General features: G+C 38.0%; 1 protein-coding gene across 4 annotated transcripts in view; it reads right to left on the bottom strand.

Annotated features, from left to right (window-relative positions):
* ESF1 (ESF1 nucleolar pre-rRNA processing protein homolog) overlaps positions 1 to 15,684 on the bottom strand; it is a 33,363-nt gene extending 17,679 nt beyond the window's left edge. The window contains exons 1-9 of one of the 4 annotated variants that reach the window (XM_042789768.1): positions 15,619 to 15,684; positions 14,316 to 15,012; positions 13,216 to 13,568; positions 12,359 to 12,472; positions 11,471 to 11,571; positions 9,858 to 10,010; positions 8,301 to 8,415; positions 7,203 to 7,341; positions 240 to 401 (exon numbers count right to left, since the gene is read on the bottom strand). In XM_042789768.1, coding sequence (XP_042645702.1) covers positions 240 to 401; positions 7,203 to 7,341; positions 8,301 to 8,415; positions 9,858 to 10,010; positions 11,471 to 11,571; positions 12,359 to 12,472; positions 13,216 to 13,568; positions 14,316 to 15,012 — 1,834 coding nt within the window. In that variant the 5' untranslated portion in view covers positions 15,619 to 15,684. The other 3 variants (XM_032994781.2, XM_032994783.2, XM_032994782.2) reach the window with 3 other exon arrangements.
* Positions 15,685 to 15,855: the final 171 nt, after the last annotated feature.

Raw genomic sequence — 15,855 nt, 5'->3', positions numbered from 1 at the left:
ATGAATTAAGAATCATGCACAAAAACAACTGGCAAGAAAATAAGCTACATAGAGAAGGTTATAGCTGAGGAACTGAGTTCAGTTATATTATTTATTTCCCTCATTGTAATCCACCTGGATTTCAATTTATGGGGGGGAAAAAAAAAAAGGTCAGTTTCTACTATTGTAAATCTGACACCTTACACTATATCCAATACTGCATATCCTCCAAGTCAGTAAAAGAAAATAAGAAAGCTTACCTGGAACCCATTTAACCTCCATTCCTATATCCTTTTCTTCCTGTTTTTTCTCTTTTTCTTGGATACTTTGCAAAAGTTCTCTGTATTTGGCAATTTGCTCTTCATCATCTTTTTGGCTTTTCCTGGGTTTGTCCTCTTCCATTTCATGAGCTGCATCACCACCTAGAAAGAGAGAGTAAAGCTATCACAAACAGACTCAAGAAAGTGATCAACTGAAGTTAATGTTTAAGAAACATACCTAAGGCACGTACATTGTTTCTAACAAAACATTCTAAAATGTTTTCATATTTTAATCTCCCAAAGAGTAACTAGTTTTAGAACCCCCATATTTAAGATGAAATAAGAATAATATCTGAAGAGACAAAAGAAAATTTCTCCGGCAAAGGAAATCACTGATTGGACACCGCATCCTTTACAGCATTTAAAAATTATTAGTTTCAGAGTCCCTTACAGCAGAGTAGTACCTAAATCTCAAAAAAGTTATGTAAAGCATTCTGAAATGAGAGTGATATATTTTAACAAATAAACCTTGCAAGATTCTGTAACAGAGATAATTATTCAGTGCCTTAAATCTTCAGTGACTCGCTGAATTAAAAAATGAAGCAGCATGGAAAGAGATCTTTTCCTTCCTTTTTTTTTTTCCAGAATAGCACAATTACAATATGACCCACAATAAGGTCTTAAAGAAATGTTTCGGAGAACAGGTTGTTAAGGCTTTAAAGATGCAGCAGCTCTACTTAAACTGCAGAAAACTAGGTTTGTGGCAGGCTCCTTTTTTCTTCTTCTTAGCTTAGCAGCTAAGCCATGCTTCCTACAGTATCATGGACAGCATAACTGCTATCTAGAAAGACAGATTGCAGTTGCAAGTTAACACAGAGTGATCTCTGGTAGTTGGCTAAAACTTTGGTGCAACACTGTTTTTCTCTTCCACATCCCATCATCACAAGAAAGCTGGCTGTTGGCTGGGAGCAGAAATCTTTACTGTTCAGTTAACTGCAGCTGCTTTTCCATTTTCCTCATCAGTAGCTGGGATCTCCTAAGAGGAAAGCGCCTACTCACGCAGCAAGCAAAAGGCATTGTTTTGAACACTGAGAAGACAAATAAGCCATTTTGCTGTTTCTTCTCCTTGGTACCATGTGAAATTAGAAGTAAAGCTATACTGGATGGGAACTGAATAAGGAAGGGCTACTGATTTATATTTATGATTGTTTTTGCTAATTTTGCTAGGAGAAATTTAAGTGGCAATGCATATTGTCATACTTTTTCATTTAGCTAAAACACAGATTTCTTTTGTCAAATATTCAACATCACCTTCAAAAAAACCCCTAAGAGACTTTTCAAGCAAATAAAGAACACTTGACAACAGCTGCAAGAAAGGAAAATAAGCTGAGTATGTTCTCAAAGTTTGTTCAGAGTTCAAATAACCTCGTCACTAGCTTTCAAGTATCACACTGCATTGCACAACATGAGGAACCACTTTCTGATGGATATTAAGGCAGTAATGCTTTCTGCCAATAGCTTGTTCAAAGACTTTCTGAGCAAAACACACAAACAAAACAAAAAGTTCTGGTGAATTAACAGCTGCACTGCAGGAGAAGTACAATTAAGAGAAAAAGGCTTAGCCTGCAAAGGAAAAAAGGCAAAAGCTGGTGAAGTTTACAGTATAAAATACAAGTGTATTCTTAATGTTTTCAAAGGAGAGTAGTAACAGAAGTGCTAAAAAAATTAGAATAGTTAAAATCCTGAGGCAGGTTGGAAACATTCTGATACAAGAGTTTGTAGGGTTGGTTTGTTTTTAAAAGCTGTATTTCATCAAAAATACAAATAAATGCAGTGGCTTAATATACTCAATTGCTGATTGGCCACTGTGTTAGCTGAGATCACGTTCCTGTAATTATAGTGTTTTGAAGAGATCATATTCTTAGTTTATCTTACAATGTCCGAGTAGATCATTCATTTTGTTTTTTGTTGTTTTAACTCAGCCTTACAAACCAAAGAGAGTAGAAAAATACATAGCAGACACAACATTTAACAAGAGGTTTGCTGCAAAGTCGAACTTCTTTTAAAGATGGTAAGATAAAATTCCCTCTCATGATGTAATGGCACACCAAAAAATGCAGCGACTAATCTGGATGCTGATGGCCATCCCATAAAAATGCACCAAATCTCTCAATCCTATCCAAGGTAGTTACTCAAATTCAGACAGACACAAAACCACCCCTACAACACTCGTAGGCCCCGCAGAATTAAAAATAAAAAACTCTACACTCCAGCATTCAAGAAGCAAGTCTGATGTAGAGGTTATTGCATTGTGTTACAGCACGATATGAAAAATTAAATGCACTGACCTTAGTCTCAAGACAGAAAATAGTGACAAACACTTTGGGTTTTAACCCCACTTTCCCAGGACACTGTGAACAAGAAGTTATACAAATCCCAGTAGTTCACCCAAATGATAATAAGAATGAATTTAGAACTGGAAGTAATCAAAATAACCTTATTCAAAGGGTTTCACATATGAAATATTTTTCTGGAAGAAGACAGCAGAAGAAGATAATTCAAAGAGACAGTTAACAATAAGTGAATGGTAAGCAATGCATTCTGGCTGTTCTTGCAGGCTTTAAGCACCTGGCTGCGCATGAGAGGTGTCTGGACATTCCTAGAGCCACACTTCTGAGCCAGGCAGATGTAAACTGAGATTAACAAGCTTGCACTCGGACCTGGCCCCTGTCTAGTCATTTCTGACTGGGGACACACTGGCCTGCAAGCATACTCAGACGTGTTCTTCAGTTCCAAGTCACTGGACACCTCCAACAGCTTCTATCAACTTTTTAGAAGTAAAGCCGAGATGACCCTTGTTCCTGTCCTTCCAAGCACCTTCCAGTTTTTATTAAACAGCAAACCAACCCAACACAAAAGCTCCTGCAAACATGCTTTGGAAAAGTCTCCAACACCGGCATCAACTGCATCAAGCTCCTGAGGCTTCACAGAAAGAAAATAACCAGGTTGTGGTATTTCTATTCTGTCCCATGGAATTCCGCAAGTCTGGCTAAATCATAAACAGCTAACTCCCCTTTTTAATTTATTTCCTTACGAAATATTTTAGCAATATGCCAAAAGTACCACAACAGAAATATTCTGAAGTCAGATCCTTGTTACTGTTGAAGCAGCAGTAATGCCTGACAGCATCCAAAAAAGCTACACAGAAATAAGGGACAGAAGTCAATCCTGTTCAGTGCATTTTGTAAATACACGTTGTACTCAGAGACAATATTACACAACTGCATGTTCTACTTTTTTTCCTTCCACTTCTTAGCCTTCCATAACAGTTCTATCAAATATAAACACGAGTACTGTTCATTATTAAGGCAGCAAGGAGGACTGTACTGTCATGTGATAAATGTTAAAGATGCATTTGAATTTATAGATTTAGTCAGAGTTATTGCACCAAATAGATTTCAAAACTGTAAAAAGATTTAACAAATGGTCTGATTTTATTTAATATTAATCACTAAAAATAACAGCAGCAGCATTGTTAAAAAAAGTAAAGCTCCACCTAGCAACTTCTCCTTCCCAACAACTACATTTTCTTTCTCTATACTTGTACACCTCTGACATTGGTGCAGCAGCACAAAACAAAAGATCTGCTGTCTTTGTAGTCTTGTATTGGAAGCCCAATACCACAAGCGACTGTGCTCCCTGCTCAGACTCCTACCCTGGAGAACAGGGCTCTACATAAGGTCCCCACAAGCCTGTCAGTGTTCAAGAAGTGTTTGGACAACTCTGAGATACCTGGTTTAACTTTTAGGTTGCTCTGTGTGGAGTCAGGACTTGGACTTGATGATCCTTGTGGGTCCCTTACAACTCAGGATCTTCTACAATTATACCATCAGGAACAGCTAATTAAAAATACACTGATAAAAGTATTATGTCATATAGTCTGTTCAAGAATTCCGTGTGGCTGTGCAAAGCAGAACAGCAGAAAAGATGTTGCTCTTGCAAAGATAAAAAAACAGAACAAAAGCTTCGGCAGAAAACCCACAGTGCTTCATTTGAAGCATCATTTAAAATTCCATACACTTCTGCGCTGGATTTGATGCACGGCACAAATGCTTCTTAACAGGAAGAAATGCATCCAAGTAACAAAAAATTCAGAAGCAATGTAAAGAAAACACTTTGCACTATGAACCACAACATACCAGGTCACTGAAATGCTTGACATTACGAAACTGTTGTATAATAGTAATACTAACATTCACAACACACATATTTTAAGTTGAAAAATTCCATAAAAAATGGATTAGAACAGGCCAACAAAAATCTGTTTCTAAATAAAACATTTTAATAAGGTAAAAAATTATTAATAAGTCCAGAACATTTTTTTCCTTCTTGTAACACTCCTACATTTCCATTCAAGCAGCTGACACTGATTTTTCCCATTTTTGTGCATAGTGCCACATAATTCTACTGGATGGAATCTTGTGCGATGGAATCCTGTTTTGTATCACATAATTGAATGGATAAAAGGTCAGGAACATGCTAAAGACATGGCAACGTAATTCCTCTAACAACTTACTTTTCAAAACATCGTTAGAATCTAGACATTTCCAAGTTTAAAATTTATTAGTGTGATAAGATTACTTAAGGTCAATTTCTTTTCCTTCCCAGGAATGAAGTTTACTTTTTAAAAATTTCTAAAATTGCTCTGTTATAGGTGTTCGCTTTCATCACCACCCTATTACAGATGCTGTTCTTTAACATAGCAAGTAGTCTTGTACACAAGAAGAAGATGGAAATGCTTTGTTCTGCATCTACTGCTGCCATTTAGATACTTTACTAAGCATTACTAGATAAACTAAAGCTCATGGAGGTGCAGTTTGTAAGCGTGCTTTTATGCAAGACGAGAAACAAATAGACATTAACCCCGCCAAGATATTGCCAAGCTGAGTTGGCTGCCAAAAGATTTCCCAACTCTATAACCAGAAAAATCTGTACAGTTCTTTTGCATGCTCCAAACTCATCGCTGATTGCAACAACCTGCTTTAATGCAGTATAAATCCATTTTAACATCTGTTTGAAAGACCTGATTAAGGCTTAATGACATTTTCTTTGCCTTGTAATTTAGGCTATATATATTATTACGAGCAGACTATCTTTTAGAGGGAAAACAAGCAAGGTATTCAGGAATTTAGATGTTGGTACACCATACACAGAAGATTTACATACCTTATAAAGTTAGATGACATTCTCTTTACACTCTTCAGTAGGTGAATCAAAAAGCATTTGCAAGATGTTACCCCTACACTCTCTAAAATTCTCTTGAATCTGTTCTGCTGCTTCCCCTTCCCCTCACTACATAAGACCCATAGCTTAGGAGCACCAGAAGGCCCACAGCACAGCTTTTCTCCGCTGCCATTCACACCCCCCGGGGTTACCCAAGAAGAGCTGCTGCTGGAGTGAAGAAGCTCCATACGATCCCTATCTCCCTCAGGACTTCCTAAGGTCTGGGAGTGCATTCCAACACCCTGCCTAGGCCATTCCCACAAGCACAGTCTTAGGGCAGCTTCTTCAGTAGCTCCTTGCCCTGCAGAGACTTTATTATGTGTACAGAGCGCGATGAAGAGGACAAAACACTGTATTAACCTATAAATAGATTTCCATAGTGAGCATTGTACCTAATTCCTTTGGTCATTAGCCACCTCACATTTCAAACCAGGACTTTTCCTCCGAAAAGGAAGCACCTCCAGTTCTACTGAAAATAATTTTAACTCAGGAATGAAGAGATTAAAGTAGGTGTTGCCAAAAACTTGACAAAAAAAAATGTTAAGGTACCTTGAAAAAGAGAGGGGTAGAAAGGAAAAAAAAAAGCAAGAAAATTATTTTACACTCAAACGTGCGAGCTCCTATTCAGAAAGCAGCTATTCAGGGGATCAGTCATTTGGATAACTCCTAATCACCTACCATTTGGTGATTTTTGATCAGTGTTACTCAGGCTTCACAGAAAGGCAGCAGATCTTAATTCAGCACTGAATAAACAGAATAGCGACTACATTCTCTACATAAATGATTCAAACGTATGATGAAAAGCAACTTTTCTTTAACAGATTTAACATATCAGCAATAAAGAAAATATGCCATGATTTAGATCAGCTGTTAGATCTTGATACTTGAAATCACTTGAATTATAATCATTATACTTGGCTTAATCAAACATTATTTACATCAGGTAAAGAGATTTGGCAGTACAGAAATTAAAAATCAGAAAGCTGTTTTAAAGCTAGGGTGACAATACTTAAGTCAAACTCTCGCTAATGAACGTTGTTAGTAAACTGTAACTCCAAATTCAGGTAACAGAGTCTTCAAAAAGAACAGAGTAATTTTGGGGTCATACTAGTGTTATTTATTTGGAGAATCAGGTTTACATAACAAATCTCAACTGTGGCTTCAGGGATACCAATTTAAAAACTTGCACACGTGTTTTCCTATCACTTATAAAGAACACTGAAAAAATGTATTTAACTCAAACAAACAAAATAAGAAATAAAGAGAAATGTCAAGTTCCAGTAAAGAACTCTACAGCTTCGATGTTAACATGCCTAACTTATGAATATTTTCAAAACAAATTTTAGCATCCGTCAACGTTCTGTCATCAATCCATTTATTTCCTAATGGTAAAGAGTAAACAAAAAAAACCAACATGCTTACCACTGATTTCCCTCCACCTTTAGGTCACATGTACAAAAAGTAAGCATATACCACTTCCAGAGACGCTTAGCTCTGGATGAAAGATAGGTTATTTTCGTAGTAGAATCTGACCACAGCTTTTATACACTGAGCACAATATTGTCCCTGTAAAAGACAGCATTCAAAGCATTTTCTAAAGATATGGAATTTACATATTTAAATAACTTGTGTGTAAAAAACTGACGCTAATGACTTCATAAATAACATTTATTAACATACCTTGCTGCGGTTCTTCCTCTTCTTCACTAGATGAAGCCAAATAAGCTTGAAAATCCATATCAAGAAGCTCCTCTTTTTTAAAAGTTCTGCTAAGTGACATTACTCGTTCATGATCTGTCTCATCCCATGTGATAGCTACCTTAAAAATAAGAATACCACTTGTAAAAGCTGAAACACTACAATTAAACGTTGTAACTCTTTTTAGAGAAAATTATTTGATACCTTCCATTTAAGAAGCAAAGTAAACCTGTTCCTGATGTTCTTCACAACAATTAGCTATAATAACCATTTACAAAAATAGAGTTAATTAGAACTTTTGCAAGTTTGTTCTGCAACAAGTTTCAAGGAGTCTCCACTGCATGAAAGGACACAGAAGCCTCCTCATGCACTAAAGGGTTATGTCACAGCGGGTCGCACAACATGAAATCTCTGTAAGCCAAACTGCCTTTGTGGCAGCAGATACTGGTGTTAAAGCAGGGACCAACTCCTTTTCCAGCAGCAGCTCATTCCTGGAATCAGGCAGAGGTTGCAGTGGGGACAATGAAAGTGTTGGCACAACTTCACCCTCAACCGGAAGGTGAAACAGATCTGACTGAAAAATGATCCAGCAGAAACTTATTCCTCAACTAATCACTCCTCCAATCTGGTTCACTTCATGGCCAGATGAAAGTTTTGCCTGTCACTTAAGACAGAGTACAATGAATAGCTACAAGGAAGGGAAGCAACCGTTTAAGCCTGGTACACCACCAAAAAGGCTCTTGTTGAGCTACACACAAATATCCATTTTAGGCAAATTAGAAGATTTAATTGTGAATAACAACCTATTTCCACAAGCAGCTTGTAACAGAGGTATAATAAGGTCAAAATGTAGTATTTTATTTGTAACAAAGAAGCTGGATCTCTTAAAATCCAAAGCTTAAGCTTATTTATGGGGTTGCAACTTGTGGCTCTGTAGCATGCTTACATCTTTCAGTATGTTTGATGTCTTTATTTTGAAATGGTGAAGCTAATCAGGAATCTTTTCCCCATTACTTTTATATAAGTTGACAATAAAACTAAACAAATTAGAAAAGCAGTACAAAAACATTGTAAAGATACCTTTGATGTTCCCATAGCAGCAGATGTGAAGTACTTTGGCTTATATGCAGCTACATTCACTTCTGAGGCTACATCTTTTGGCTTATCATCAAATGTAACGTTATCTGGAATAAATCTTAAAGGCAAACAAAACATGTTATTATTCAAATATACTGGGAAATTTCATAGTATAAACAGTCTAAGCTTTTCATGAGTATGGTACATCAGCACAAAAGAATTTGCTAAAGTAAAAAGCTGGTAAGCCTGAAAGGAAACAAATGAAATGGACAAGTACTCCACACATGTAAGATTAACCATCTGGCTTCTGCACAGCTCTTGCACAGGTGTTTGAGGTATGACAACACCATGTTGGGGAAGTAAACTAGACAATTTTCAGTCTGGTATTAGCAGGGTCATGGGTGATTTTCTGGGTGTTTTAGTTTGTTTTAAGAATCATCTTTTCAGGGAGCTTAATATTTAAAATTCAAAATAAAAACATTAATTCAAAACATTTTAGAATACCCTGGTCATCTTTAATATTACAATTAGTAGGGAAAAAAAATGTTAAAAAGACTGAAGTCACATGTAACAACAGAAGACATTAGAATTAAAAAAAAAAAAAACCTTTGTATGCTACATGAAAAATTACTTGGGCTTTTTTTTAAATCGTTGCAAATGTAATATGATGAACACTATTCAACATGAAAATTTAACAAAATAGATTAGGAAAAGCATTGGAGAATTTTTAACAGCTGTGTCTGTTGTAAAACATTATCTTTCTGTGCTTAAAAGCATGAAAAATTACATGCTGATTTGGTATACATCATCTTCTCCAGAATGGTTCAAAGCAAATTAATTAAGCTCCTCTAGAAAATGATTCAAAGCAAAACACTTATCTTTCACTGACTTCCAAGAGTGCCCATAATATGGGCCCCAGCAGACGAAGCCAGCTTGTCAAAACTTCATGTGATTTAGTCTCTTCTGCTCAGACTAGAAAGCTTTTTTGTAACAAAAGGAAATACTAACAATAAAGCACAACTATAATTTAAAATTCTTTCTTTCCCAAACGTGACTTTTGAAATATTAGAGCTTCCAGCTCATTCACAGGGGCTAGTGTAGTAATCTATTGCAGCTTCACGACAACCACAGTAATATTCTTGTCCTGTGGTAAGCAATCCTGAAAAAGAGCCACTTCTACACCCTTGGGGAAAAGAAAAAAAAAAACAAAACCAAAGAAGGCAGCAGTATGTTGTTCTGTTTTCTAAATCCTACCATTTCACTTAATTGTACCAAAAGGTTGAAAACGAAACTAAAACATTTTACCTGACTTCTCTGAGAATAATCTCTCTGTGCAGAGAACCTCTCAAACTTCCCATATTCCAGTAAAAATGGTCAAAACCAAGGAAAAAGAATCAAAGGGAAACCTAACAACTCAATAGATGCCTAATTTATTTACATATCTCATTGTGGTAACACAATAAAACCAAAAAGGAAAAAGGTTTACTCCCAAAGTACTTTAAAATGGCTTTAGTTCTCCCTCCCTGCCCCAACACGTAATTAAGTCACCACTGGAGTTACCTCAGGTCTATGAAAGAGCAGCTACTTTCAAATTCCAGTCCATCACATTCCTCATAAATTTTATTGGCTGTTTCAGGAGAATCACATTCTACAACTGCATAGAAGTATTTCAGTCGCTTAAATTGATACTCCCGCAGTTTTTCCCTATAAATCCTGCAAAAGTGGAAAACCACAATCAAGTGAGATGGCTTTAACAACTTTTCATTTGCAAAATATTTTAATTCAACTCATTAAGAATATGCACCATTCAAGCACTCTCCTAAGATTAGATGTTAAACAGCATGAAGTTCCACCAGTAGCTGTTCAGTTTTACTCAAGTACTCTTTCACACAGTTCTATTAAGTGTACACTTTCTGTATCTGACTCTGCTTCCCACAGACATTGTGAGGCTAGAGCAGGGCATAGAATAGCATATTTGTATGTCTCTGTGCAGGCCACAGAAAGTCATATTTCATAGTTCCTACCGAGTTGTTTGCAATTATCCTAGCTCCTAATAAGGCTGATGACAAGGACGTTCATACATAAGGAAGAGTACATGTTAAGAACATAAAAGAAACTGAGAGACTCTAACAACAGTACTGCAGATGCTCACGCTATAAAGAGTGTAGGAGTGAAGAAGAAAGGGGTATGGGTAAGGACAGGAATTGGGTAGTAACTTGGGTAGCAGAGGTGATGGTGGTGTCATAGCAAGAGAAAAAGAAAAGCAGAAATGAGACTAAGTGGATGAATTGGTGGAAGGATGCAGCAGAAAGATGGCAGGGCAGAGATGCTGAGGTCCTGTCCTCTGAATTGAAAGGTACATACACAGGTACCACTGAAATATCTGGATTTCTGTGTTGTATTCCAGAATTTCTAGAGCCCAATGAGCAGTAAGTTCAACGCTTCAGGATGCACCCTGATGCACAGTGAAGCTGACTTCAGCACACACTGAGTTCATCACACAATCCTCTGATGCACTACAGACTTTCTTCAAAGGGACCTGCACTTATTTGAGAAGCATCCAGATTTCCCAAATATAGGGCAGTCCAGCAGGATGTATTATACAAAAGTGGCCCCAGTCAGGCTGCCAAACATCTGGAAAATCTGGAAAAATATAAAAGCAAAACCTCTCAAGTTTCATACAGGCAAGACTTTCAAGGAGAACAAAAGGAAGAGAAGACATGCCTGAGGAAGCCTGGACTTGAATGCTGGTGGCATTCAAGAAAAATCAATCTGGGAATTCTCGGCCTAAGTTAAGGGCCCTGTAGATTATGCAGATAAAAATGTTGATTATAAGCAACAAAGGGAGTTTACTGCATGAATGGCAATTTGTAGAGGAGAAATGCTATGTTAAGCTCTCCACACATTTGTTCCATTAATTATTCCAATAAGCTACATAATAAAAATTCTGAACTCACTTATCAACAAGCAAATCTTCTCAAGTTTCATCATAATGCATTTTTTCATTTTTCATAATGAACCAGGGCCAATTGTAAAACATCCCTTGAGAAAGCTATAAAATTAAGGTGTCCCCAGGAAACTTCCACATATGAACATTTGGAAACAGGAGTTGATCAAGATTTTCACGGAGAATTAGACATATTGAATCTCTCATTTGAAAATAAAGTTAATACCCATCATTCTCTGTGGTGTCTTCTGGAAGATCAAATAGTTCCACAGGTCCTTTCTTTTCTTCCTCTTTCAACCTCTCTTTTCCAAACTCTGAAGGATAAATCTACAAATAAAACACAGAGAAGTAAATTTTTAACTGTAGCAGCATAACGTACACCACTAAGAAAAAAATATCTTGCCAAGCCTTTTAGACTTTACATTTTTATCTAAAACCAGTAAAAGGACCAATGCCATAAACTTTAATGCCCTCTTATATTTAATTTACAGAGAAGGCAGTAGAATAAACAAACTGCCTGTTAGGAATGAGAATATTTTGAGACAGATAAAGAACTGGAACCCTGACTACATTCATTTCACTGTGGCCCTTTTTCAGAAAGGGGTATTTGACTAACGTTTCTCAGAAAGCTGGCGACAGACACTAAAAATGGAAAAAGGTAACTGATCAGAATTTAGTTTATTAGTAACTCAAAAGTGCTGAAAAACAAGAAGTGTTGTGCAATGGTAAATGGGGTTGGAATGCATTTAGAAATAGCCATATTTAAAGTTGGATTATCTACCATAATGACCACCGAAAATTAAACTAGCCAAGGAAATGTAGTCTCCCCTCCACTAGACTTTGAGAACTTCACTATTAGCATCAGAAAAACAGCATTTGGAGACAAACACATACACAAGAGGTTAACAGCTTTGGGATCTCACGCTACCAAATACATGCATATTTTTATTTCTAGCCTAGCAAGTTAAATAGCAACACAGTTTCTCATTTAACACTTTAGTATCTCTTTTTGTTCTAGACAGAACTGTCAGTCTTTGTTCTTATTTTGTAGGGTTTGTTTTGTTTTGTTTTTTTACAGTAAAAGCCAGTACTCCTTTCGGAAATCAGGTCTTACCTTAACAGAAAATACTGTTCCTCCTTTAGGCGTGAAAGAATTAAACAGAGCCAGCAAATCCTTAGCCTTCAATCTATCCCAATCCATATTACAAACCGCCAATCTACTTGTAATCTGAACAGAGAAAAAATAAATAAAAAAAAAAGGACAAAGTTCATAGGTTTAATTTCTGACTGCTACAGGGAATACACAATCCTAGCAGCTATCCTCGGTAAAAATCAAAGTCAGCAACGAACTGCTGAAAAGATAAAAGCAGCATTTTCCTTAAGAGTTTGTATCATTTAAACTAGAAAAAGTCAGAAGCAACAATCACCAGAGCAGATAAAAAGTACACATACGGTGAAGCATCACAGAACGGACTGCACCCATCACAGATTTAGTACTGCAGCTACAACACCGGCACTTGGGATTTGTTATTACGATATGGTTAGTCACAATAGCAACTACTATCACAGTACTATGCCAGCACTAGAATACTGTGATTTCTTATACACTACTTGTGCTCAGTTTGAAAGTCCTATCTCATTTTCTAAATGAAAAAAACCCAGTATTGAACAAAAGCAGTACTATTTAAATTCTAGAATGTCTAAAAAGCTCAATTCTACTTGTTCTCTATAGACAGCTTATCTACCTACAGGTAAGCTTCTGCTTAGAGGGGAAACACCAGGGAAAATCGCAAGTCTCTCATTCTCAGCCAATTTCATCATCACTTGCATTCTGTAACTAGAAGACTGAAAAACCTTTATGAAAAATACTTTCACACACTCTTTCGTAGATGAAGGTCTATAATGAACTCATAACAGTGTACGTTTCCGAGTTTGTCACGTGGCAACTTTTCGTGTGCAAAGCATTGTTACCTCATCTCCACGGGGAGCATCTTTATCTAGCTCGCGCCATGAGTGCTCTATCTCTGGCTCCTTTGGAAATACGTCATTTAAATCCTCATCATCCTCCGAGCTCGTTTCAATGTTACCTATGCCTCTAGCTAGATCAGGCCCACTATCACTTTCTTCATCATCTTCTGAATCACTATCTTCTTCACCCGTTTCCCCATCATCTTCTGGCTCCTCTTCTTCGCCTGTTCCCCCATCACCTTCTAGCTCCTCTTCCTCCGATTCTGCATACTCAGAAGCATCACTTGCAGAAATTTCTTCCTCTAACTGGCATTTTCTAACATCTCTTTGACCACAGGTGTCTGTGCATGTAGTCACTGAAAGATAAACAATAGATATCTATTTTTATGTTGGTATTACATATGAACCTTTACAAAGAGGAGAAGACCTCAGGTTTTCTTCACACAGATTTACTGAACCCCTAAAATGTGTAACAATGCAGGAACAAATTACACCAGGGAAGTGCAAACAACATAAATCATTAGCATTGACTCTTCAGCTTGTCTGATCTAATCTAATTGCTCTTTAGGCCCATAACTGCATTCTCAGTCTCAAGTTCTAATGAAGTAGTATTCTGTTATTCTATTTATATGTATAGAATCAACAGGTAGAAATTAGATTTCTATGATGTAGGCTACATGTATGCACAACCAATATAAAGAAAGCTTTTTCTTCAAGTCACCTGTTCTCTCTAATGCCCTCTAATATTAATGGTTTGATGCTGCCATCCTTATGCTTTCAGTCAGTAAGCACTGATATGCTGAAGCCTTCGTGGTATCAGACCTTATATTTGCTATTCAATTTGATAAATAGTGTGTACGCTACTATACATTTTACTTTTCGAACCAACCAGCAATTTCAGCTCCAGCAATTAAAAAAACATGGATCTTTATAATTTTACTGAAGAATCAGCCATGATTCTATACAAAGCTGACCAACTCCAATTCTTCAGCAACACTGAATCCAAGTCAACTATTTTATGATTTATTTTATGAAAGATCTCCCATGGATCAACAACATCCAAGTAAACCAGCCAAATTCTACTTGTTATTTGAACAACTAACCTGATTCTTTTATTTTTTCTCCTAGGGAATGGTCCCTCCTGGGAGCTTTAACCGATTTAGTATCACTTGGCTGTGAAGTCTTTTGCTTGTTTTGAACTGAAATTGATCTTCTTCCTGATGCGTCTCTGTGTTTGTTTTCCCCTTTGTGTAAAAGGCCCTTGTCTCCACAAGAGCGATCAATTTCTGTTGCAGTTTTCTTAGAGTCCTCTTTCAAGATAAATTGAGATGTAATTTTTTGTCCCTCGTTTTTAAGGTCACCTAGTTTTGTCACTGCTTCACATGTTTGGTCCACCCCTTCCTTGTTTATTTTGCTCTCCTCTCTAGACAGACCATCGGCAAGTAGTTTTGCAGAATCTGCTTCTCGGTTAGCTTTAGCTTTTTTTTTCTTTATTTTCTTTTCAGTATGTTCTTTGCTATCATTTTCTGAAAGATCAGAGTCAGATTCTGACAGGGCATAAAATTTCCTGAGGTTCTCTGTAGAAGTATAGTTAACAGGGCGACCTCTTTTATCCACCGTATATTTCAGCTTAAACTTCTTGTCATGAAACATAGCCCGAAATCGTTTGTCGATCTTGATTTTACGTTCTTTTTCAGGCATCTCCCAGAATCTGGGATCCCTGGTAACGCAGCTAAACCGCCCATCGCTCAGTATTTCCTGTTGCGATGACATTTTTGATGCTGTTGAAGACTTGGACATCTACAATAGGAAAACAAAACAAAACAAAACCACTTTCAATTAAAAACCCCGATAAACATAGATTTAGCAATGTAATTGAAGAAAAAATGTAAAAAATTAAGCAAAGTCCGATTTCTAACCTGTACCTAAAAAGTTCTTTCTAAAAGCAAATACGGCAATTTAAATGAGCCACGAGTAACCTTGCAGCTGCCACAGTCTAGGCCAGAAATCTCAGCTTCTTCGGGTAATGGATAGGCCACTGAAACGACCACACCGGCTGCACGTACAGCCCGAAGCGATCCCCGGTCAGTCGCGAACAGGACCTCAAGCTGTTTCATTATAAGCCAGACCTCGGGCTTTTACTTCCCACAGGACCAGAACGTTCCACGTTTCCACGCGCCAGTACGAGGAGGAGAGGGAGCGTTCTGGCGAGCGCAGGCCGGGGCCACCGGCAGCTCCGGCGCAGGCTCCCGGTGGCCCAGCACCCCCCAACCACCGCCGACACTTTCCCCCGGGGCGCCGGCTGCAGCACCCCGCTCCCCCCCCGAGCCACCGGGCCGGGAAGGCCCCGTGGGGGGCCCCACTCGCGCGGCCCAGCCCGTTACCGGCCGCCGCCGCCGCCCTTACCGCCCGGCTGCCCGCCCTCACGCGCCGAGCCGGCCGCTTCCGGCCGCGCTACGGCGGCCGCGGCGGGACAAACCACTCGCAACCAATCTGCGCGGCGCGGCCGGCGGAAGGGGTTTGTTGTGAGGGTTGGGGTTTTTTTTTGTTTTTTTTTTTTTTTTTTTTGTTAGGTTTGGGTTGGTTTGGTTTTTTTTTTTTTTTTGTGGTTGTTTTTTCCTGCGCGTGCGCCTCGGAGGCGAT

Source organism: Tyto alba, unplaced genomic scaffold (assembly GCF_018691265.1).
Source record: "Tyto alba isolate M040663 unplaced genomic scaffold, T.alba_DEE_v4.0 Super-Scaffold_16, whole genome shotgun sequence".
In the NCBI taxonomy this organism is placed as follows: Eukaryota; Metazoa; Chordata; class Aves; order Strigiformes; family Tytonidae; genus Tyto; species Tyto alba.
The sequence above is the reverse complement of the archived record's forward strand: the minus strand, read 5'-3'. Positions and strand labels throughout refer to the sequence as shown.